The following is a 25,312-nucleotide window of genomic DNA, read 5'->3' as shown; positions in this document are numbered from 1 at the left end:
ATATCTCACATCATCCTCACTGGCGAGATTATCACCCTGGTTCCATAGAGTCGAGGAAGAGACTGGCTCCAAGTTCTCAGCTCTGACAGGCTGACCTGGGATTTGAACTGCTTCTCTGCTCCAGTCCTGGAAGCCTTCACGGACTTCAGGAAGGAGGAGGCAGAGAGGAGAGGGAGCAATTCCTTATAAAGTTTAGTGTCTTCAGTCCTATAACTCGCCATTCCACCTAAGAGAAATGGAAACGTGTTCAAAGACTTGCCCATGAATGCACGTAGGCATTTTATTCCAAATAGTTAAAATCAGAAACAACCCCGAAATCTCTCCACAGATAAACTGATTGCCGTACATCCCTGCAATGGAATGATATCTTGATCAGAGTGCTGGTTACACAGAGGTATGCAAATGTGAACCTGTATCAAGCTGTCCATTCAGGATTTATGGTTTTACTGCCTGTAAGTAGCACCTTGGCACAAATAAATCCATAAAAAAACAAGGCAGGAGAGAGGATGACGGCACGTATCAAGGTGATAGCAATAAAGAGGAGGGTTCGAGAAAGAGGTTTTATAGAGTCGTTTTATTTACTCAGAGTCTCGCCTACGAGTGGATATAACAAGACCTTTATTGCAGAGCTGTTGGGAAGAGTCTGTGTACACAGTGCCTGGCACCCACCAGTCAAGCAGAGAATGAGGTGCTTTTGCTGAGGTTTAACGAGGCTGTGAGCAGCTGCAGGTGGGGAATGGCTGTGGGGCCAAGGAGAGCGGCCCCATCCTCGCCAGGCTGAGCCCCCGGGGGAACGGAAGAAGAGGGCAGCGGGCATGATGCAATCCCCTTCCCTCGGTGGCATTTCGCCATCACAGCTCAGCCCCTGCTCTGCTCTCCTCCCATGAACTGTTCCCCTTTTCTCGTGGGGCAGACAGAGGAGGCGGACGCAGAGGCAGCTCTGGGCGGTGGTGGGAGCCCGGGCGTGGCGAGCAGGATAACCGGGTTCTAGGTGTGGGCTGAGGGGCAACCAGCCACCCCCCTCTCAGTCTTCCCAGGGTAAGGGCACAGGGCAGGTTTCCTCAGATGATGGCTTCTAGCTCGAATGGACAAAACAACTGTTTGTTTTTTAATCTAAGAAGTTGCAACCCCCATGCAAATTTTGAGCATTCCAAAGGTTTTCACACTTTCACCCTGGCAAGGCACCTTAACCATCTGATAAAAGAAAGGCTCCATTTGTATCTTCTTTCGTCTCTTCCATGCGTTTCAACTCAGTTCACCAAGCATCCTGTGAGCATCTGTTTTGCGCTCAACTCAGAGAGGTGGGAGAGATAGATTAGGAGTTTGGGATTAACAGATACACATTACTGTATATAAAATAGATAAACAACAAGGACCTACTGTAGCGTATAGGGAACTATATTCAATTTCTGTAATGGAAAAGAATTGGAAAAAAATATATATATATGTATGTATAAATGAATCACTTTGCTGTACTCCTGAAACTAACACTGTAAATAAACTGAACTTCAGTGAAAAATTATAAGTAAAAAAAAGAACACAGCTCTGTCGTCATGTAACAGCGCTCTGGTGGTAGAGCTGAGCTTTGGGGTCCTGTGCCCTTGCCTATGGTCACACAGCCTAGTTCAAATCTCCCCTCCACCACTCACCAGCTCCATGATCTGGGGCTAGTTGCTTGACTTTGATGATCCTCAGTTTCCTTATCTGTAAAATGGGGAAAACAAAAGTCCCCACCTCATAGGCATATTGTGAGGAGAAGAAGAGTTTGGCATCTCTCTAAAATGCTTGGGCTGGTGTCTGTGCTCAGTAACTGTCAGCTCTTCTGAGAAATGTTATAAAGGGAGGTGTCCGATGCACTGTGGAAGCAGCAAGCGGGGGACATGTCACCCAGCATAGCCAGATCGGGGGTGGGGGATCAGGAAGGCTTACTGGTGAGTCTGTCCTGGACCCAGATGTGGAGGGACACACTGTCAGCCTCGCAAGAAGGCAGAGGAAGGTGCCTCCTTCCCGGCACAGAGAGCAGCCCATGTAAGGCTGGCAGCCGGGGAGGCACTGCAGCGATCATCGGATGGAGGTGTGGACATAACTGTCATCCCAGTTAGGGGTCAGCGCATTTGTTCTGGGAGAGCCAGGTGGTAAATACTAGGTTTTGCAGGCCATGCAGTTTCTGTCACAACTGCTCAACACGGCCACGATGGCACGAAAGCAGCCTTGGACAATGAATGAACAAGGGTGTCTGTGTCCCAAGAAAACATTATATATGGACACTGAGACATGAATTGCATCTCATTTTCTTCTGTTATACAATATTGTGCTTCTTTGGATTTTTTGCAGAAACGATTCTTGGCTGCCTGGCCATACCAAAACAGGCAGCCAGCCCGATGGGCCTGTGGACCATCGTGTGTCGACCGTGGTGTGAGGAGTGTGGAGAGGTGGCTGGGATGCACCTAGGGGAGGGAGAGGGAGCCAGGCCAGGGAGGCTACAGCAAGAAGCCAGTGTGGGGGGACAGCGGTGGCCCCAGGACCAGGGAAGGGGTGACTAGATGATGGAGAGTTAGGGTTTGCGGGGTAGGCACAAAGGGAAAACAAAGGGAGCTGAAGGTTGTTTGAGGTTCCTACCGCGGCTGTAACTAGTGACTACAACTCACTTGCCTAAAACAACACAGATCCGTTGTCTTACAGTCTTGGAGGTCAAAATCTAAAATTAAGGTGGAAGCAGGGCTAAATTCCTTCTGGAGTCTCTGGAAGGAAGTCCTTTCCCTTGCCTTCTCAAGGCTGTCTGCACCTCTGGATCCATGGCCCCTTCCTCATGTCACCCTCATGCCGTCTTCACGTCTCCTTCTGTCTCTCTGACCCTCCAGCTCCTCTTTTATAAGGGCCCTTGTGATTATATTGGGCCCACCTGGATAATCCAGGCTAACCTCCCAACTCAAGATCCTTAATCTTAATCTATAATGTCTCTTTTGCCACAGAAGGCGACACATTCACAGGTCCTGGGGATTAGGACACGAACGTCTCTGGGAACATCATTCTATCGATCACAAAGGTATTGACAGAGATGGACCAAAGAGATGGCAATGAGGTTTAAGCAGATGACACCACACCATCTCCGTGTGTCCACACTGGCAATCCTGTGAGGCTCAAGGACAGGTGGGGAGGGGGCAAGGGGGGCTGTAGATGAAGAGTTGACAAAAGAGGCCTCCAACCTGACAGCAAAGGTCCAGTGGGTCATAGGTGGGTGGAGAGGAGTGAAGGAGGTCATGAGAGATGAGACGGACAGGAAGCGAGGGGCCAGGGGCTCAGAAGGTCATCCACAAGGATGGTGAGTGATGCCGAACAGACCAGACTGGGTCCAGATGCCCCCCTCCTGTGATGCAGGGTATGCTCCACGGGCCTGCGGGTGTCAGGCATGAGACTGGGGGAAGGTGGGACTGACTGGAGGGTGGCTACATGATGGCTAAGTGGGGAGAGGTATGGAGGCAGTCGTGGGGCCAGGAGAACTGGACCTTCTTGTGACACCCAGATGTCGGAAAATAAACAGCCCCTACTGGAGAGGACTTCAGGGGAAGCCAGGTCTCTAGGGAAGTTGGGTCTTAGCTATCTGATGAGTACATGGGAGGAGAGAGGCTGCTGGGTGAGGTGATGGGGGCCTGAGCCCCAGAGCTGAGATGGGGTAGAAAGGAGAGGAAAGAAGGAAAGATGCTATGAAATCCCCCTGCCCGCAGGGCCCTGCCAGCTGGCTCTGGATCTGCCTTTGGAGTCTGCTCCTTCCTGTCATAGGGGGTGGGAGAGACTCTACCCTGGGGGATGGGAGGGTTGGCAGAAAGAGAACTGAGCAGAAAGTCGGGAGATGTGGATTCCATCACAGATGCCGAGAAACATCAGCCCCAGGGCCAGCCCCAGGGCCTCCTGGCACTTAGTCCCAATGTCATCCCTCTCCGTTGCTCCTGACTCCTGTTTATCTCTTGAACCCACCACTCTTCTCCATCTCTCCCTTCCTGGGTCATAGAAAGGGCCTCTGTGGTCCCCAGGCTCAGCCCCCACCAGGCTGTGTGTTTCTGAACAATAGGGACCACATCTTTTTACCTTCTCAAACTCTGAGCCAACGAGTGATCACTATGGGATATGCAGAGAGTGAGTGAACAAATGAGCAGATGCATTAATAGATGGGAAAACTGGAAGACAATCTCGTAAGCTGATGATAGATACAGGAAGGGAGGGAAGCATAGGAGAGGGAGGAGCAGGGGAGGGAGCGAGGCAGACGGGCTGCACTGTCAGCATCAGGGTGACTCTTTGTGCCTCAGTTTCCTCATCTGTACTAAGGGGATGTTAATGGTACCCATCGCTGGGCAGATAAGAAGTGCTCAGGAAGTATCACCTGTGATACGTTGCAGGTGCTGACAGACCACACACTGGAGTTCGTTTGGGGGGCTGTTTCGTAAAATGGAAGCAGCAAGAGACTCATGAAAACCAAGCAAACAGAAATGTTTAAAGTCAACACGATAGAAGGCCAAAAGGTAGATCGAACCACTGTGACCCAAAGTCTGCGTTGAGCAAGTTCGAAGAGCCCTGTTGCTCTCTGCTATCGAAGTCACCCGCGCGGGGCTTGTAATTTTGAAAAAACAAGTCCCAAAGTCCTTCAGGGTCTCCTGCACCTGTAGCCCTCCCTGTTGTGTCCAGAAGGACCTTTGCCATCTCCTCTCTTCCTCTCCCGGAGAGGGTTACTGACACCTTGTCTTGGGGCAGAAAAAAAGGAAGATGGGCCTGGGACGTGGTGTCGCTGCTAGACAACAAATGTGTGCTTCCTGCAACGTCAACAAGGATTGCTGAAAGGAGAAAAGAGATCTATTAAAAGGACTCCTATTGGACAAAATGTGACCATTTGACCATCCCAAAGGAAATACTAATTATCTTTAAACAAGACCAGTGGAGCCTCCTAAAAACTGAAAGCCAATAATAGTCCATATATTCAGAAGGGTCAAGTTAAAATAAAGTGTAGAAAGAAACAGCGATAATAAAAACAGTAATATTACAAATATATGTGTGTATATGTATGGCTGAAACATTATGCTGCACACCAGAAATTGGCACATGGTAACTGACTAGACTTCAATAAAAAACAAAAACAACAAACAAACAAAAACAGTAGTTTCATTAATTTGAACAAGTAGAGGGTGGAAAAGTAACTGCGTGTTTTAATCCTCCTGTGAACTCTACGGTCACTTCCAGTGCACTGAATTGCCTTCTTTTCCTAACGGTAAGGATGAAGACCGAAAACAAGAAACCGGGAATAAGTCCAGTTGTTCCAGAAAAAGCAAGAATTGAACTGTGCACAGGAAGCAGCCGTGAGGTCATGTCCGGAAGGAAAAAGTGTCCACTAGGGTGTTGCAAGTTGGTAGGTTTGCAAGATGCTAAAAGGCGGGGCATTCATGATGCAAATTCAGCCCACCTGGAAGAGACTCTCGGACCGTGCGACTAACCCAACTAGTTTAAACGAGTTATGAGAAGACAGACAAGGGGTCGGTGATGACTACAGAGTAGGCCTGGTGTCAAACACCCCAAAACCATCCCTTCATTTAAGCCTCAAAACAACCATATTAAAAAAAGACTCTCAGTATGCCCATTTTACAGAGGGGGAAACTGAGGCTCAGAGAGCTAAAATGAGGTCCTCCCCTGAATCTACCCCACACCTGACCTGGCCCTCTGCACCTTGCAGGTATTCAGAAAGATGTTAACTGCACTTGGCCCTGTGCCCTCAGGAAGCGAAGTGAGTGCAGCCCCCCAGCAGAAGGGGCTGTGGCCTTTGGGGACAAGCAGAAACTTGAATCTGAAGAAGTGCCCACCAGACAAAGTGCGCTGCCCCCCAGGTCTTTCTCCTGCTTAGCACCTGGGACCCACCTGAACGGCTTCCCAGGCCTCGACACATTGAAGATTAAATGTGGCTGGTATTGACTTCGGGCCTGAGGCCGCCCTTAATCTGATATATTATCATCTCCTTGACTCTCCACATTCTCATCTGCAGTCTCACAGCTTAGGAAACGGAGGCACAGAGAGGTCAAGGGGCCAAGATCTCACAGAGAGAACTGCTGAACCCAGGTGCTTAGCCCTTGAGCCCATGCCTGAACCACTGACCTGCACTGCCTCCTGAAGAAAGGACCAGTGCCTGGAGGGAGGCTTCCACAGTATGGGGGATCTGAGCGTGGGGGTGCGTGTGATGTGACTGCGTGTGTGTCTAGGGCCGTCAGCACAGGCTGGAAACTGCACTCTCTGGGGAGCTCTGCCAAACAGGTGTAGCATCCCTTACGTCCAGCATCGTTCTCTGGACCAGTCAGAGCTTCTGGTCCTTGAGCTACTTGGTCCAGGGCCCCTCACACACCCCTCCCCTCCCTCCCTTCCTGCTGCAGCCCCCACTCCTCAGCTCTCATGCTTCTATCCATCTCTCTCCCATCTCTAGACAGGCCAGTGGGGGATAAGGTCTCCCCAGATGCCCCTTATTTACAGCCAGCCCACAGAATCTTCCTAGGATACATTCACACCCAGGGAATCAGCCCAGATCTAGCAATCGACAATTCCAGAATTAACCACGTGGACAGGACTTCCTCCACCATGGCTTGTGGTTTGTGGGACACAGTGCCGTGCAGAATGGACACTGGGTGCCCCACTAAGGGATTCTGTCCTTGCCCATTTTTCCAGACCATCCCACCCCTTCTTTCCAGGGTAGGTGTCCAGCAGAGCTGTCCGCAGCATGAAATACTAAGGGAGTGGTGAGTGTGAGGATGGGGAGATAAATAAGGAAGTGCTGAGCGAGGAGCCCTTGATTCAGAAGAGACAGGCCGCCACTCTGAGCCCCTCACTTTCTCCCACTCCCCTCCCCAATACTCTTTCTTCACTCCTCCTCCAAGTCCCCAGTGCCCCTGATATCCTGCATCTCTTCTGCCCCCAGCCAGCGTCCATGACACATACCTCTCCCACACACACAGCCCCCTCTCAATCTCCGTGGGGCTCCCCTAGTGCATTCAGAGGTGGCTCATGCCTCTTCCCTCTACAGCTGGCCCTAGAAACCTACCGAGATGCTGATGCCAGCCCTGGACCAAAGGGTGGCCCCTGCCATCTCTGCCACCATGCAACCAGCCCTCTTACAGAGGCTCAAAGGAACTAAATGATTCATCCTGGGTCACACAGCTGGACACAGCAGGAGCAGCAGGTGACACACAGGACTGCCTGGGCTGGGTAGGGCCGCCTGGCATCTGCCTGGCTCCTGGCAGCTTTGTGAAAGACAGCTTCCTGCCCCAAGTTCCCGCCCCTCCCAGACCTGCTGCCTGCGCCACCCAGAGCCTCCTTCCTCCTATGCGGACAGAGATCAGGCTCAGGGGCACACAGCCTGCGGGAGCCCCAAAGCCAAGGAGGTTCTGCCGCGTCAGGAGGGCGTGGCTGCCACCGCAGCCAGAATTGAAGGTAGGGGGGGTTGGGGGGGGCAGCTATCCACCAGCCCCCAGGCCGCTGGGCTGCAGGGGCCACGCTTGGCAATAGCCTGGGTGTGTGCTGTTGCTCATTCAATGCGAGAGCCGGGAGGGGCAGCTGGGCTTGGAGGGAGGCCATTATGCAGATGGGGAAACTGAGGCATGGGGAGGAGGAGAAATTCTCAGGAGGTAGGAAAGGCAGGCCTCACCTCACCATAGCCTAGGTCTCCAAGCAGATGCAGAGTCCTGGGGGAGATGCCCATTCAGCCAGCTCAGGGGAAAGAGTCACAGTTCTGAAGCCAGACTATGGAACTGGGGAGTCAGGAGGGACGGGAGCAAGGGAGCCCTCCCCTCTCTGAGCTCATTTCTGTTTCTATATAAGGGGAGGTACCTCCTCCCCTCACAAGGGTACTAAGAACACTGAATGAGGCCTGCAGGGAAGCCCCTGGAATGTCCCCCACCCAGCCACCGACCACCCTGAAAGACACCAGGGAGACCCACTGGCCCAGGGTCTGCAATATCATAAAGGGCTTCCTGTGTGCTCTCAACACTGGGCTCTGAGCTTACCTGGAACTGCTGTGTTTAATCCTCACAGAAGGCCAGTGAGGTAGGAACTGTCATTATCCCCATTTTACAGATGCAGAAACTGAGGCATGGAAAGGATAACCAGCTTGCCTGACACCTCACATCCAATGAATGGGGGCACTGGGTTCCCTGGTCTAAACCTGTGTGCTAGACAGACCTGCAGGCTGTTCACCTGGCAGAGTCCCCCAGCTGGGACCAGAGGAAAACAGGAGGGACAGGGATGCAGGTGTCCACTCATTCAACAAACGCCTACAGAGTGCACACTGCATGCCAAGTGGGCATGTAGGCGTCGCGCACAGTGTGATGCTGTCTGCCTTCAGTTGTTTAAAAAAGGGCCCTTTTTAAAACAAGTAAGGCCCTACTGGCCTCAGACCCTGCACCCCCACCCCCAACCACCACCAGTGTTCCTAGGGGCTTGCGATCGCCCTTGGATGGGGCCGTAGTCCTGAGGAAAATCCAAGCCATTTTTGGATTACCTTAGTCTGCCGGGAGCTACATCCAAGGGAAACAGAAATGGGCCTGAGGGTGGCGAAGAACTGAGCCTCCTCTGGTCTGCCCAGAGAAGCCTGAAGACAGGGCTGAACAGCAGGCTGTGCAAATCAAAGTAAAGAGCCTACTGTGTGCCAGGCACTTTACAGAAGGGATTTTGTGTAACCCTGACAACCATGCTAAGAAGCTTGACTTCTAAAGCCCAATGATGCAAATGAAAATATACCTTCTGGTTCAGAGAGATGAAGCACTTTGCCTGAGGCCACACAGCTTTACAGATTTACTCTCTGACCCTGGCCTGTGCTCACAGCCGCCTGTGCCCATGGCCGCCTGTGTCAGCCTTAAGTGGCTGTGACAGCATCGCTCAGGCCCTATCTTCTTTCCAGGGATGTTGAGAGAGTTTTTGTATCTGAGGCTGCCTTGCTGACTTCAGATGGGCAGCCTTTCCGCTCTGGGCCTTAGTTTCTCCATCTGCCAATTGGACTCATGACCCACTTCCCCACCCCGCATCTTCAGCAGTGGGCATTTCGAGGTGGCTCAGTAAATGGTAGTTCTTGCTACCTGTGGAGCAGCCGCCGAGAACTCCCCAGCTGGAGTGCAGGCCAGCAAGTCCTGCCATCCCAAAGACTGCCTGAGTCACACGCCACCCCACCTTGGATTCAGGATGCTGTGGTTTATGAGCTGGACACAAAGACTCCCTTTGGTGTTAGGAGCAGAGGGCTGCGTGCCGCCCAGGAAGAGCACATACAGGCAGCGTGGGCAGGCGACTCAGTGTCCAGCCCGTGGACTTAGTCCTTGTTTGCTCCTCCGATAACTGAGGTGACCTTGGTTAATATTCACCAGCAGCCTCCCCCATCGTACCTCTGGATCCACTGCTTAAATACAGGTGAGGACAAGGCTCTGTCTCCTCAGCCTTGGTCACCAGCCCCAGCCTGGGACAGTGAATCGTAAGTATGCCTTCCACTGGCGAGCGCCTCCCCAGAGGCCTGTGGGTCCCTGCGCTGCCTGGGATGCAGGGGGGTTGGAGTGGGCTGGGGCTGGGCCTCCTGTTGTCATAGTAACAGCAGCCCTGGAGGGTCCCTTCCCCTAAGGCTGTCTAGGACCTCCCCAGTACCTACTGGTGACTAAACTGGCCCTCTGTAAGCGGGAGTGGAAGTGGGGGGCTGGCTCTGGTGTCCGGGGACCCAGGAAGGAGCCTGTTTCTGCTGACACAGCTCCTGAGTCTTTCCTGTGGGTCGTATGCTGTAGACCTCACCACTCCGGCTGCTGCTCAGGTATGAATCTTTTTCCACTTCTACTGATGAGAGGGCCAGTGAGGAGCCCAGGCTGACGCAGGGACCTGGGCGGACCAGAAGCCCAGAGTCTCAGTGGCTTAGGAGGCCTCCATCCTCTGCAGGTATGCCCAAAACAGCATCAGGCCAGGTCTCAGCCTGGGGGTGCCAAAGTGGGCCCCCCTGTACACAGTGGGCCTCTGGCACCCCATCCGCAGTGGACAATGGGAAGCCAGAGAGGGCCACCGTCCTCGGGGTGTTCCTGAGCCCTCATGCTGGCCAGGCAGCTTCTATTTAAGCCTCACAGCAACCTTCTGAAATGGCTACCACGCTCTTCCCATTTTACAGATGAGGAAATCGGGGACAGGGAGGTTCAGCACTTGTCCCAAATTTCACACCATCCAGGATTCAAACTCAGGCCGCCTAGCTCTGGAACCCACATTCCTGATCCCATTTCTGGGATCTCAGGCACCAGATGGAGACTGGGAAGCCTGGGCTGGCCTGGAGGGCCTTCTGATGCTGGGCAACCCTGGACAGTTGCTTAACTTCTCTGTCCTTTTGGGCAAAGCACAGATAACCTATGCCCTCCTGCCCCTACCCTACACCTACCCCTACCTGCCTTAATCTATGGAGTTTAGGAAGGATAGGACTTTTCCATCACTGGTTTTTGGAGGTGGGGCCTATAAAGATGACGGAGGCCAAGGCAACCAGACTCCCCGAGAGGGCTCTGAAAGAGCCCAGTATCGGTAACAGTGATGCCTCCTGGGAGCAGACGGTGTGCCAGGCACTTCGTGGCACTCAGAGCCTATTTCATTTGCATAAGAGCTCCATGAAGAAGTACACTTTTATCATCTCTGGGAAACTGAGGTTCAGAGAGGTTAAGTAACTTGTCCAAAGTCACACAGCTGACAGCAAATTGAACTTGAGTAGTCTGCCTCAAAGCTTCTGATCTTAGCCACAAACTGATGCTCCCCCTCTTCATTTGGCCGGGCCACGTCTGAGATTTTCTGTTTCAAGGCCTCTTACTTCAGCTTTGTATACAGAGAAGGGTTAAATGTCAGGCTCAGGAATCAAAATGCCAAGGATTAAATCCACTTCTGTAAGCAACCAGCTCTGTGGGTTTCAGTAAGTTACTTAACCTCTGTAGGCCTCAATTTCTCCATCTATGAAGTGGGGCTAATAATCATTCCCACCTCATAGGGCAGGCTTTGAGAGATTAGATGAGACGGTGTATGTCTGTGTCCTGCTGTTTCCTAAGTGTGAGGATGATGATGGGGACACTGACGCTAATGTTTGCTAGGAATCGGGTTTGGCAGCTAATAGGTGATAAAACAAGACTTGGAGACTAGGACTGAACATTTTTCAAACTCAGAGGCTGTTCTTTGCTGAGCAGGGATTCCCCTCTCCGGTCCCAGGCAGTTTGGCAAGTGGCAGAGAAGGAATCTGCCAGTTCTCACACCCAAACCCTACCTGTGCGCAGGTATGGGGAGGGCTTCCACACCCAGGAGGTGTCCGCCCCGCCATCACCTTGTTGATTGCTCACATCTGCCCACCAGAGACTCTTTTCCCCACTTGACAGGAAGCCGGGGCTCAAAGAAGTGAAGTCTCTTGCCCAAGGCCACTTGCCCATAAGCGGCGGGGCTGGGTCCAACCTGGGCTTACTTAGGGCCAGGTTGCAGCAGGTTGTGCCCTTATGGCACAGTTATTTTCCTGGACCCCACTGGGTCACTCTTCGTGGCTCATTTTGTGTCCAAGGGGGCAGTGGCGTGAGATTAGGCAAAGACATGGTCCCCGTTGCTCTCCCCTACCTGCCCTGACTCTGGAAATGTCCCAGTGACGTCTGCACTCTTTTGGCTTCAAGTTTGGGCCAAAACTCTGGGCACTTCGCCATTTATTCCTCATCTCCGGCTGGCTCCCCGGCACTAGAACTTGAGGGGTGCAGAGCCCTGCCTTTGGTAGAAGGGCGAGGAGGGAGCAAAAGCCTTGGGCCCCTGAAGGAACAGGCTGGGAAGGAAAACAAAGCCAACGTGGGCTCAAGGCTAACAGCCGAGTCCCTGGGGGTCCAATTCTGACATTCAGCATCTAAGATCTGAGGACATATGGTCCCTGTCTGGTGGTGGGAAAACCCAGGCTTGGTCCAGCCAGCTTTGTCCCTGACTCCCGGTGTGGCCCTGGCAAGGCCTAACCTGCTCCTGGCCTCAGACTATTTATGGTAAAAGGAGGAAACCAGAGGAGGTGATGTGACCTCCAGGCAGATGAACTGGGGTCGGGGGGGGGGGGTCAGGGAAACCTGTGCTCAGGCAAGCTATAGCCCCTCTTCACCTGGGCCCCACACCAGCAGCCCTTTCAGTGGGAGGGCACCTCCCCCCCACCCCTCACCTAAGGGAAGTCTCAGCCCATTCTGTTCCACCAAACAGGGATACCCAGCTAATCAAGAATCCAGTGTTAGTACACAAAGACCTCATTTAGGTCTTTCCCCACCTCCATTTACACAGCTGGGGAGAGCAAGGCCCAGGACAAGAAGATGCTTGCCCAAAGCCAGGTCGAGAGACATGGTCCTGTCAGGGCCAGAAGCCACAGCCTCCAGCCAGGAGGCTACTCAGCACATCTAGTGTCCCCACCCTGCCGAGGCCCAAATCCCTCATGATCTCTGAGCCCTGCAAAGTGGGGAATTTCCATAAACCATGGAGGACTGCCCCAAAATCCAGTAAGGAAGTAAAGAGAAACCCAAGGGAGGTGGAAATATACAGAACTAATTTTGGCCCCATCTTCAGCTCTAAAACCATTGGTTAGTTTAAGAAAAATCCAGACAGGTATTATGTAATGTGTAGTCTGCTCTACTTGGATTATTTAGAGGCATGAAGGCCGGAAAAAAGGTGATGGAAAGAAACTAGTTTTGTACTTTGTCTTGTTGTTTTATTGGAAAGAAACTTTTAAAAATCCAAGGGGGTAGATGAAGCCCAGCATTTTTTGTCTTTTTTTTTATTGAATTAGAGTCAGTTTACAATGTTGTGTTAATTTCTGTTAATCACAGCATAGTGATTCAGTTATACATACATTTTATATATATATATATACACACACATATATATATACTCTTTTTCATATTCTTTTTCATTATAGTCTGTTATAAGATACTGAACACAGTTCCCTGTGCTACCCAGTAGGACCTTGTTGTTTATCTATTTTATATATCGTAGTTAGTATCTGCAAACCCCCTCTCCCCACTGGTAATGACAAGTTTGTTTTCAATGTCTGTGAGTCTGAAACTCAGCATTTCTTATTTCCAATTTTTTCCCTTCATGTTTTCATATGCCAAGTTCAAGGGCTCCTTGGCCTTTGTGTTTTATTAAAATGATGCTTTTAGTCACGCAACTAACAGCTAACAGCAGACACACACGCTCCTCTGCTCGGATCCCTGGTTCCCCATCTGAGAAGAGAGCTCCTTGTATGTAGGCTGTGTGGTCCAAGGCCGGGGCCTCTCTGGAGTAGAGGGAGCTCAGTGGGGCAGAGCCGGCCCTGTGTTGCTGTGGGTGACACTGACCTTGATCATCACTAGACAGAGACCGATCTTGCTGGTTCAGCCACAGGCCTTGCCACTCCCGACTATCGCCCCCACCCCTGGCGACGGGACTCATCTCCCTCCCCGGCCGTTGTCTGAAGGCTTCTAGTTTGCAACACTACCAGCCTCCCCCTCTGTAATGTGCTCTCTCAGATGCCGTCAATGCAGGTTTTTCATGTCCAGCCTTATTTCATTAAATTCTCCCAACAACCTCACTTTCTGTATGTGACAAAATGAGGACTAGACAGACTAAATGACTTGGCCTAGGTCACCGCGCTGATGGCGGCTGAGACCCGGATTAGAACACAGGCAAGTCTGAAAAGAAAAGAGATGCTTTATCAACTATTACATGCGCACCTTCTCACATGCGCACACTTTACTGGAGGGACCAGTACCTCTAACACCCACGTCCACGGTGGGCGCAGAGCTGGGACACAGGTGGCGATCAGGATGGGCAGCTGAGCTCACTGCTGAGACCTCAGCCCATTAATACGGGGAGACCGCAGACCCTAACTCAGGAAAATCTACAAGGGGCTGAGGTTCACTGTGAGTGGGGAGTGGGTCTAGCCCCTCAGTGGGGTTTCCCCGCGGCTCTCTGTGTCCTGGCTGTGTGTCACTGGGCAAGACCCTTCCCACTCTGGGCAGCAGCCTCTCTGTCCGATAAATAACAGGGTTCAGTGGAGGCCCTCCGAGGGCTGTTCCAGATCCAACCAACCCTGAGCCAGGTCTGGCGCACTTCCTGGGTGATCGTGAGCACGTACATTGTCCTTCCTGTGCCTCAGGTTCCTCTTTTGTAAAATAGGGGCTGTGGCCCTTACACCTCGGGGTCATTGCCGCCTTTAGCGGAGCCGTCCAGCACGTGGATCCCAGACCCAGACTCCCGGGCAGGCGATTCTGGTCCTGCCACTGTGCTGCTCTGTAACCTGGGACAAGTGGCTATACCTCTAGGGGCTCTGGTCTCCTCACCTGTAAAGCCATGAGGGCCATAGGACCTACCTCCTAAGCCTGTTACCAGAGTGTGGCACAGCAGGGCCAGAAAGTGCTTAGCACGGCACTTGGCATCTGGTGAGCGCTATAGTGTCTTTGCCAGTGTTCTGAGTGTTTCAGGGATGACGAAGGAGGACAGTTCTTGGCACAGACCTGGCACAGGCTAAATAAATTGTGTTTGCTTTTCCATGATTGTCAGTCAGCCGCTGAGGAACTCACAGAGTGGCCTGACTGGGGCGTGGCCCCCTTCTCTCTCTTGCAGGACAATGGCATCCTCCATCACGCGGGGCCTCCTCCTGTTGGCAGGCCTGTGCTGCCTGGTCCCCATCTCCCTGGCTGAGGGTCTCCAGGGACACGCTGTCCAGGAGACAGATGCACCCAATCAGGATCGTGAGCACCACATGGAAGCAGCCTGCCACAAGATTGCCCCCAACCTGGCCGACTTCGCCTTCAGCGTGTACCGCCAGGTGGCCAGCGGATCCACCACCACCAACATCTTCTTCTCCCCAGTGAGCATCGCTATAGCCTTTGCAATGCTCTCCCTGGGGGCCAAGGGTGACACTCACACCGAGATCCTGAACGGCCTAGATTTCAACCTCACTGAGATAACAGAGGCTGAGATCCACGAAGGCTTCCAGCATCTCCTCCACACCCTCAACCAGCCAGACAACCAGCTGCAACTGACCACTGGCAATGGTCTGTTCATCAACGAGACCACAAAGCTAGTGAGCAAGTTTTTGGAAGATATCAAGAAATTGTACCACTCCGAAGCCTTCTCCATCAACTTCAGGGACACTGAAGCGGCCAAGAAACAGATCAACGATTATGTAGAGAAGGGAACCCAAGGGAAAATTGTGGATTTGGTACAGGATCTCGACAAAGACACTGTTTTTGCTCTGGTGAATTACATATTCTTTAAAGGTAAGTTTGCACAACCAGCCTGAGCTTGTTCCCACAGAAATACCCAAAAGATTCCCAAACACTCAGTTCTTAACCTTCCTGGCAGGGCAGCATGGGATACAGCCATGCACCTGTTCAGTTCTCTACACACGATCAATAGAACTTTCCGGGATCCAATAAGGTTACGGAACTGTAGACAGAATAGTCAAATCTTTATTGTCTCTGCAGGACTTTTCAGAGCCTTAAGTGTCCTAGTGTGTATTGCACCTCCTACCAGCAAGTGATGTATAATATGCAATGTCTCCCAAAATAGAGAGCCAGAAAGATAAATTTTGGCAGAGTGTACAAAGGGAAGGGAACAGGATTTCACAGAACACACATCTGACAGCTCTAGTGTAGAGGAAATCATGATCGATTTGGAGTTAGAAAGACCAATATTCGAATGCTTTCTCTACCGCTTATTGGCTGTTTGTCTATGGACATGTCATTTTACCTCTTCGAGGTTCTAGTTTCCCATCTGTAATATGGACATCATAAGACCCTTGTTGGTAGGTTTCTGGAAGGAGTAAACAACTTACAAAGGTCATAGGACTATATGCTCACATAGTAGGTGCTCAGCTAAACTGAAATCTCTGCCCGCCTTCCTCCCTCTGAGTGATGAGTACGTCAGGAACCTTGGGTCCCATTCTAAGGAGTTCGTAGGTCCACGGAGATGGCCTGGGGAGGGAAGGTGAGTGTCTAGGCCAGGGGCCGCCTCCTTCACACTGTTAGCTCCTTGGTCCCAGCTCTGCGGTGGGACTTCAGGCGGGTGTCGTCCCCTCCCCAGCCTCAGTCTCCTCCTCCCATCAAATGGGAAACCTGGGCCCTGGGATCCCTGAGGCAGCCTCCCACTCTGACTCAGCAGGATGGTGAGCTTCTCCAGCTGCAGCAGAGGGCGCCCTGCCCAGGCATCTGCATTTCTCGTGTTGGTCCAGGCAAAAGCCATTAGAGCAGGAACAAGAGTGGATTCCCTGAATAACAAGCCCGGCCAATTACCAAGGGGCAGGGAGACTCAGACAAGGAGGTGCCGTGTATGACTGGTGCCAATAATTTTCCTTTAGAATTTCCCAAGCCACCCCCAAGTAAGTAAGTGTGAAATACAGCTCAGGATCCTTACTCTGCACAGACAGATTGGCACCCTCAGCCTCCACGTTATAGGAATTCTGAATCCTACTCTGGTCTTCAACGACCCTCCCAAACGTCCGTTCTGTAGACTGATCGTTCATTTGAGCCCCATTTTATAGGCAGTGAAGCTGAGGCTCGGAGAGAAGTGTCTGGCCAAGAGGCTCAGGGCTCCTTTGTTCTACGACTTTTATTAAACCTTCTCCCATCCCTGGCTGGTGTCCGCCACCCCTTCCCTCCAGGCAAATGGGAGAAGCCCTTCGATGAGAAGCACACCACAGAGGAGGACTTCCACGTGGACGCGGAGACCACGGTGAAGGTGCCCATGATGAGCCGCCTGGGCATGTTCGACCTCCACTACTGCGACACGCTCGCCAGCTGGGTGCTGCTGATGGACTACGTGGGCAATGCCACCGCCTTCTTCATCCTGCCCGACGAGGGGAAACTCCAGCACCTGGAGGACACGCTCACCAAGGAAATCCTCTCCAAGTTCCTAGAAAAGAGATACCCAAGGTGACTTCCCAAACCGGAGGGTGCCCGGGGAGCTGCCACATCGGGTCCAGCCAGAGGGTGAGGGGGTGGATCCATGTCCCAGGGCCACAGCTGCTGTGCAAGATGCAGTGTTTCCAACAGAGGGCAGCATCCGTCCAGGTAGCATCAGCCTGGCTCCATGAGAGGGACAGTGCCCAGGGCCCAGGAAGCAAAAGTCCTGACCTTGAGCACTTCCTCCCACCGTGGACACTGCCCTTTCCTGGGGACCAGTGCCCGGTGAGGGTAAGCAACGCCAATACGTGTCATGGACGAATCCAGAAGGAAGAGGTGGGCTTCCTGGCAAAGGCGGCAGGGGAGTGTGGAGTCACAGGATACAAAGTCCGCGGCAAGTTGGGGGGAAACCTGCTCAGAGAGGTGGGAAAAGCAAAGGCCCAGAGTGGGGAAGTCCAGGACGTGATGGGGTTCCTCTGTCACTAGATGGCTGCGGTTTGACCACACCCCCGTCATGCGTCCCATATTAATGCACATCTCTGTGTTCGTAAATCTGCCCACGTCCAGGTGAACTACCTTATCGCTTCCACCATAAAACAAAAATGAAAACAGAGAGAAGTATAAGGCAAAAAGCAAATAGAAGTTCTCGTACTTCCCCCTGACCTCAGTTCCGTGCCCATGTTTCCGGTGCCTGAGTTGAGAGCAGAGAACAAAGTGGGGCTGGGTCCAGACCGGGTCAAATGAGGCCTGAGTGCCAGTCAGCACACATAGCAGATCCTGTCGGGGCCACGCTTTGTCCCCGTGGAAAACGAGAGCTGAGCTCCCAGCCCCGCGCACCCACTCATCGTTCACTGAACTGATGCCACTCAGGACCTGCCACCACGCCCCACGTTTCCCTGGGATCCCGGCCCCGGAGAAGTCCCAGTCTGGGGAGGGGGGGTGACCAAACCCTGGAGGGACGTAGTGTGCATGGTCCTCCTGAAGGACACCCTGGATCCTCCCAGAGGCCTTCTCAGAGGAGGAGACATTAGAGAGGCTTTGCAGGACAAGACGATCCCTGTGAGTCTAAGAATCTCTGACCCTGGACGTGGAGGACTGAAAGTGGAATAAACCAAGGCTGACTTCGCCTGCTCACATGAGCAGGGGGACGGGGTGCCAAGAGGGAGGGACAACCGGAAAAGGAAACATTTCGATTCTGTGACAGTCTTTTGTTTTCTAATCATTTTGACAGTTCTGCCAATTTACGTTTTCCCAAACTGTCCATTTCTGGAACCTATGATCTGCAAACTCTCCTGGGCAAACTGGGCATCACCAAGGTCTTTAGCAATGGGGCTGACCTCTCTGGGATCGCTGAGGGCGTGCCCTTGAAGCTGTCCAAGGTGAGTGTGTCCCTGACATCTGTACGCCAGAATGTGCACGGGCGCTGCAGCTCAGGGAGGAGGCTGAGGAAGGGACAGAGGGTCACAGACACACCTGCAGACTCAGGTCCCTGAGGAACACCATTGCTCCACCAGGATTGGAATGTGGTCAGATGACGGAGGGGAAGAGGTGGCCTCACACCCTCGTGGCATATTAAGGACCTCCTCTGAGTTTGTGTCACTCACCCTCTGCCTCATCCTTGGCTGCGGTCTTCCTCTCTTTGCGTCCCAATAAACCCCTATTTGCAGAGAGAGGCTCAGGGCTCAGGGATTGCAAAGGACTGTCAACCCTGCATCTGTGACACTAGGAGTTATTGGCAAATGACCAAGTCTGAGTTATGGAGCGATTTCAACTAAGGATGCCATTTATTCAGGAGACTTAAAGGTGCCCAAAGGAACAACTGCAATTCAATGCCTGGCTGTGACCTGGAGTGCCTGGGTGGGGATGGGGTGCTGTGAAGGCCCCATCAAAGTCCTGGTCCCCAAGGAGCTTAAAATGTGGTACTATAAACAAGAGATGAGCCAAGGGGACAAAGTGCAAGAAAATCTACCTCCCGAGGTGGTGGGTCGCTTCCCGGGGACGCTGAGGAGGGTGATGGGGAAGAGGTGGGGGTGCAGTGTGGGCTCAGACAGAGGCCTTGAGGAGGATGCCTTTGTGTCCCCTGCACGGAGGGGAGGACAGAGCTGGGGAAGGATAGGCCAGATGGGGAGAGAGGCATGAGTTGGGAAGGGTCTCCTCTCCAGGCCCTGCTCCCTGGCCTGGGTGAGGGCCAGGCAGTCTGTTTCTACTCAGATCGGACTCCTGGGCTCTTTCCTTTGCAGGCAGTGCACAAGGCCGTGCTGACCATCGATGAGAAAGGAACAGAAGCTGCAGGAGCCACTATTCTGGAGGCCATCCCCATGTCGCTGCCCCCAGATGTCAGCTACAACAGGCCCTTCATCGCCATCATCCATGATAACACCACCAAGGCTCCTCTCTTCGTGGGGAAGGTGGTGAATCCCACCCAGAAATAGCTGCCTCTCTGGGTTCAGCCTCCCCTCCCAAGCCAGTACCCTCCCCCCACGGCATTAAAGAATGACTGACCCAGCCCCAGCTGAAGTGTGGCGTGCAGATCTCTCATCCTCTTGTGTCTGAGTCTCCCTTTACATCCCCGGGAGGTGTGTGGAACCTGGGCCACGGCAGTCTTTCCTGTGTCCACTGTGTTAGTGGCTATTAGCATTCACACCGCCCAGTCCTGGGCCAGGCCAGGGTGAAATGTGGGCTGTAACCCACCACTTACTGACTCTTCCCCTATCTTTACGGAAATGCGCCAGGCTCTCCAGTCTCCTCTGGGAATCCCCAAAGGGAAATCGCACAGGCTCAGAACCAGCCCGCAGCCCCCACCTTCATCATGCGTCCAGCAAGTCCTCCTGCTAAGCACCGCCCCCCTGCAGTGCTCGCTGCGCTCCCCGCCCCCTAGACTCCCCCCCCACACACACACACACAGGGCTGCCAGCTGCTCTCAGAGCCTTCAGCTCAGGTGGGGACATTGAGCTGCCACGTCTCCAGCAGCAGGTGGGGAAGACCAGGTCCCCTCTCGTCCCACCTTGTCGCCTGTCCCAAGCTTGGGTCCTGGTTGCTCACAGGTCTTTCCTGCAGAAAGCTCTGCTGGGGAACATGACAGGCTGGTGTCAAGGGCAGTGAAAGAATTTACCAAAGACAAAGAAAAGTTTAAGAGACATGCTGCTACGGCGGGCCACACAGACGAGAGGTGCCCGTGTGAGCGCTGGGGTGCACGTGCAGGGCCTTTTATGGGGAAGGGGCTGGTAAACACAGGGCCTGTGTGATCAGCTCTAGAACAGATTTTGCTTGGCTCTAAGATGGAGACATGGGGTTGAAGCAGACCAGTTGGTCAGGAGTGTTTCATTGTGTGTTTAGACATTACCCAGGGCAGTTACCTCCTGCTAGGATCAGAAAGGAATGAACTCTATCTTCCAAAGAGGAGCAGGTGGACGCCTAAGGGCTGGAAATTTGGGGGTAGCAGGGCCTTGGTGGGCCCCAGTTGGCTCCACAGCTCTGGCTGTTTATTCTGGGACCCTTTCCAAAGGGGCTGGCCTGGGGACAAATACTTCTGTCTTTGTCACGCCGTCTCTGCCCCAGGACCCTCAAACCTACAACTCCTAGGAGCAGGACTCGTCCCCTCAATGAAGAGAAGATTTTGGGGTCTCAGTCTGTATCACCTGCTCCAACTCATCCAGGATGTCAGACCCCCAAGGCCACTTACCTTATGCCCTTTTGTCTTCCCTAATCATGTGGTCAAGGTGCCCTGGATGGTTCTGAAAAGTTGTTAGAAGGATTCCTTAGTCATAGGTGGGGATGTCCAGCAGACCATCCACTCCCAGCACCCCGCCTGCCCTCCCTTGGCTAAGCCGTGCTGGGGCCGCATTTCAACCTATTTTCTTGCCACCCCACGGCCCTCCCTGCAGTCTTCGGAGGAAACCACAGCTCCTGTGCCACAGCCAGAGGCTGTCCTGGGAGCAGCCCTTTTCAGAAAGGGCCGTGTGACTCCTTCCATCCTCCAAGCCCTGCTGGAGGGCTACTGCAGTGAAAGGCCGGGCTGGAGCCCCAGCCTGAAGGAGCCAGCACCCTGAACTCTCGCGGGAATGTGTCTGCTCTGTGGCAGGCTGCCCCATCCCACACGAATCTAGCAATCACCATCCAGCCTCTCACTGGGATGAATGTACGCCTAAAGAACTAAGTTGAGTCATATCCAGTTTACACCATTTAGGTCCAAATAGCCACATCAGTGCAATTTCACATAATTTAACATAATGGAGAAAGGTTGGGCTGTTTGCCATATACATCTCATATCCTCTTGAGTTTTCTCTGCCTAGAGACTCCCAACTTCGACAAATTCCATTAATGACGTGAACGTTGTCCAGTACCTAGAATGATGCCGGACCTGAGGGTCTGAAGACCAGGATCGAGTTCACACTCTGCCACTTTCCAGCTGTGTGACTTTACCGAAGTCACCAAACCTCTCTGATCCTCAATAGTCTCATCGTGGTTCTAAGATCTACCTTGAGTTGGTGTGAGGTTCACATCAGAGTGTTCAAAAAGCTTTTAAAGACCAGCAGAGGAGGACGCCAATGTGAGGGACTATGTCGGTTGCATCTATGAGCTCCTTCTCTAAGCCTGGCCCCCTGGGAGGGGCCATTCAGGTATTTTCTCACTTAATCCTCACAGCAGCCCTGTGATGTTGGGAGCGGAGCTGCTCTGCTCTTACACGCACCATGTTCTACAGATGAAGAAATTGAGGCTCAGAGAGGCTGGTCGTCTTGTTCAAGGTCACGGAGCTGGTAAGTGGCAGATGCTGGCTTCAGAGGCTCTACTTGTTCCTCCGAACCTCACCACATCACACCAGATGGGCCACGCTGGACTTAGGCAAAGCGAACTTCCTCCTTCAAGTGTGAGGAACGCTGGGAGCCCACAGCACACGCCTGGGATGCCTCCACAAGGAAAACTGCCCCCCTGATCTGCTGGAGCTCTTCCCACCCAAGCTTAAAGTGTTCACAGCCTTGAGCAAGCAACATTGCATACTCCCCCAACAATGGCGTTCCATGGGGGTAATGGGACAGATGCCGAGGCCACTTGGAATTCCTAAGAGTCCAGGGAATTCACCTAAGATACCATCATTTCATGTCGAAGCGTTAGAGCAGGCGGCTAGCTAGATATGAGCAGAGAAAGGCGATGCAGGACAAATGGCAGAAACTGGGCAAACAGGAGGGACACACGCCAAATGCAGGAGACCCTATACTGTGTAAACAACAGGGGTCCCTGGGCAGAGAAAGAAATGCAGGAACCTCTGGGCTGATAACGCAGTAACACATTTTGGGGTGACATGTGGCCTGGAGGCCAACAAAGAAAGATGGGAAAAGGCAGGAATCTTCAGTGTCCAAGTGTAACCTTTTTTCTCATTATGCCTTCATTTCAATAAAATTAGCCTTGCAGATTAGAAGGATGCACTGATGCCATGACACTACCAATGCAGACTAAATAAGGACAAAAATCCTCCCTTCAAGAAGGTGAAGTTGGGATGAAAATCAAAGGATACGACCCCAAACCCTTCCTTCCCCAGTGGATACTCTGTCCATTCATTTTTACCCTCTGTGTAACCAGTTTGCTAAAGAAACTCAGGGCAGCTGCTCACCTGAGCCTGCCCACGCTCCCCTTGAGAGTGTACTATCCATCCCTTAATAAATCACCACTTTACTTCTTGATCTCTGTGTTTAGTCTCTGAATTCTTTCTGCGACAGGACAAGAACTTAGTCACCACAACAGAAGAATGACCTGTCATTATATTAGTCTGGACTCTGGTTGGCAAAGACCCAGCTCAAACTAGCTGAGAGGACCAGAGGGGATTTTATTGGTTCACATGGGAACAAACAGGGTCCATTCAGGGTTAGGGTTGGGGTTGGGGCTGGGGGTGGGGGTGGGGGAGCATCAGGGCAACCTCATCGTAGGAGGACAAGAGCAGCCACAAATCGGGCAGGACAGCCAGAAGCCTCAGCTTTGCCTGTTCCTTAGAGCTTTTAGATTCACTGCCTAGACTGACCCTCAAAATTGGTCCTTGAAGGACACGGTTGAGAATCACTATCTCCAATGGACAGATGGGGAAACGGTGGTCCAGCAAGTTGCCTGGCACAGGCCCGGAAGGCAGGTCCCTCACTCTTATTCCTGGGCTGCCCGGATGCCATATGTTCCCCAGTCCATCTCAGACCTTAGGAACAATTCCAACCTCCCAATCTACACGGGATCCGCCCCTCCGCCCCAGTGCCAGCTGACACACAGCTGCTGGGGGTTCTGGGCTGGTCCAGGTCAGTTTGGACCTCCAGGCAGGGACCCAGCCCTGCTCCGAGACAGACTGGAGGGAGACACACAGGCAGGCTCCGGACTCAGGCAGAGACAGCGGAGGAAGTGATATTTACACCTCCCTGTAAGTTTGCAGGAAAAAGACATACGAATTACCATATTAAAGCATAAATAAATGGCCCTTTGAGGTTAAGTGCAAACTCTGCCTTGACTGGTGAGGCCATCTAAGCTTCATTCATAAAAAGAGGGCAAAGGTCAGGGGTACTTCTGGCTTCTCACACATGTGCACTAATTCAGAAATGGAAGATCCTGATTACATGTTGATCTCCCTCCCAGGAGCTCACTTGACCCTCTCCACAAGCCCGTGGGTTGGGCATTATTTTATTAGCTCAACAAGAAAAAGAAAACCTTTACTGGGTACCTGCAATATCCTGGGCATAGGAAGGAGACCTAGGTTCCACCTGTAAAGAATGCTGGTCTGTGGTTGTGGACAACGGGTAATGAATGAGGCTGTGATACTGTGATTGGTAATAAGAAATACATATGCGTGGTCATCATCCCTGGCTCTGGTACAGAGACCCTAAAACCCTTGGAATTTCCTAAGTGGCGAGCACTAGAAAGCTGTTTTTGTTATGTTAATAAGGTGAATTTTGGAAAGCCCCAGGTCACCTAAGGATGGGAGCTGGTTGCCATGGGAAACCAACCCCTGACCTCTGGGAAGGGAAGAAGGATTGGAGACTGAGTTCAACTGCCACTGGTCGGTCATTTAATCAATCATGCCTGTGTAATGAAGCCTCTGAAACAGCCAAGAGAATGGGCTTCAGAGAGCCTCTGGGTTGATGAACACGTAGACTGGGGAGAGTGATGAGCTCAGAGGGAGCTCAGAAGCTCCGCTCAGTTTTCTCTACTTTGGCCTATGCATCTCTTCCATCTGGTTGTTCCTGAGTTAATCTTTTTAATAAACTGATAATCCAAAAAATAGAGGGTTTCTCTGAGTTCTGCGAGCCATTCTAGTAAACCAGTTGAACCCAAGGAGGGGGTCATGGGAAACTCCAATCAGAAGCACAGGTGACAACCTAGACTTGTGACCCGTGTCCGCAGGAGGGGTGGGGCAGTCTTGCAGCGCTGAGTGTGTAACCTGTGGGATCTGATGTGATCTCCAGGTAGATAGCATCAGAACTGAACTGTAGGACACACAGCTGGGGCTGGAGAATTTCTTGGTTTGGAGAAACAAAAAAACCCACACTGGAACTTGACACAGAATCGTTAGAGGCCCAGCTGGGTGGTGAGTGTGTACCTTCAGATCCCTTCCAGAAGCACCAGGGATGAGCCACAAACATCCACAAACATCGTGGACGCCCTAAGAGCCCCCTGAGGCTGGGCCTTTCCATTGCTGCTCGTTGTTGGGTACTCACAGCAGCAGGCAGAGGACACGTCCTCCCTCACAGCCAGGCCCTCCCAGAACCACTTCTGAATGAAGTCTGAGCCAGGCATAGGAGGTCTAATGGAATGTTACCAAGCCGAGAAATCAGAGAAAGGCTCTCTCACCAAGGCAGCTCCCTCCCCAGCAAGGACACAGTCAGCAGCCCAGGGTGATAAAAGCCTCACTCTGGTATAGCATGAGAGGTATTAAGAGACAGCAGCCTGTGTGACTCTGGGGGAGTTCCTCAGCCTCTCTGTGCCTCATTTTCCTCATCTGTAAAAGGTGAAAAAGAATATCTACTTTGCTGAGTTTCCATATGGGCTCTATGAAATGGCTCATTTCTATAACCACTCTTATTTTGGGCCTGGGCAGCCCAGAAGTTTTCCCGTGGGGTGGATGTCGGGCCACGGAGAGAACTGGTCTCAGTCTCACAATGCTGGGGATGTGAGCTGTCTAACTCAGGGGCCCGTTTCTGGAAGCCCAGTGTCCCACAGAAATAAGCCCCAGGTTTCAAGATCAGCTTTGTCAGAAGTGAAGGTGCTATACGTCCTCATGGGCCTTATTTGTGTCCTTTCACTCAACCGGTTTGGCACTTGGCAGGAAAGATGGGGCTGTTCAACAAAGCTTGAAAGATGCCAATAGCAGGCACTCAGATGGTAGCAGCAGTCTTGTGACTGGTGCCGATGCTTGCCGTAGCAATCGTTACATAAGGAATGAGCAA

At 52.4% G+C, this 25,312-nt stretch overlaps 1 protein-coding gene across 4 annotated transcripts; it reads left to right on the top strand.

The window, feature by feature from the left end:
* Window positions 1-7,289: 7,289 nt before the first annotated feature.
* On the top strand, window positions 7,290-19,404 carry SERPINA1 (serpin family A member 1). 4 transcript variants are annotated; one of them, XM_072963647.1, is made up of 6 exons: window positions 7,290-7,455; window positions 9,381-9,481; window positions 14,617-15,275; window positions 16,658-16,928; window positions 18,130-18,277; window positions 19,139-19,404. In XM_072963647.1, the coding sequence occupies exons 1-6, from the start codon at window positions 7,348-7,350 to the stop codon at window positions 19,328-19,330; spliced, it is 1,479 nt and encodes a 492-aa protein (XP_072819748.1). In that variant the 5' UTR covers window positions 7,290-7,347; the 3' UTR covers window positions 19,331-19,404. The 4 variants fall into 4 exon arrangements, with proteins under 4 accessions (XP_072819748.1, XP_072819747.1, XP_072819750.1 ...); XM_072963646.1 differs by having other exon boundaries at window positions 9,378-9,481; XM_072963649.1 differs by having other exon boundaries at window positions 7,296-7,455; window positions 9,378-9,420.
* The last annotated feature ends 5,908 nt before the right edge of the window (window positions 19,405-25,312 follow it).

This window comes from Vicugna pacos, chromosome 6, assembly GCF_048564905.1.
Source record: "Vicugna pacos chromosome 6, VicPac4, whole genome shotgun sequence".
NCBI lineage: Eukaryota > Metazoa > Chordata > Mammalia > Artiodactyla > Camelidae > Vicugna > Vicugna pacos.
This window is presented reverse-complemented; position numbering and strand designations above follow the sequence as displayed.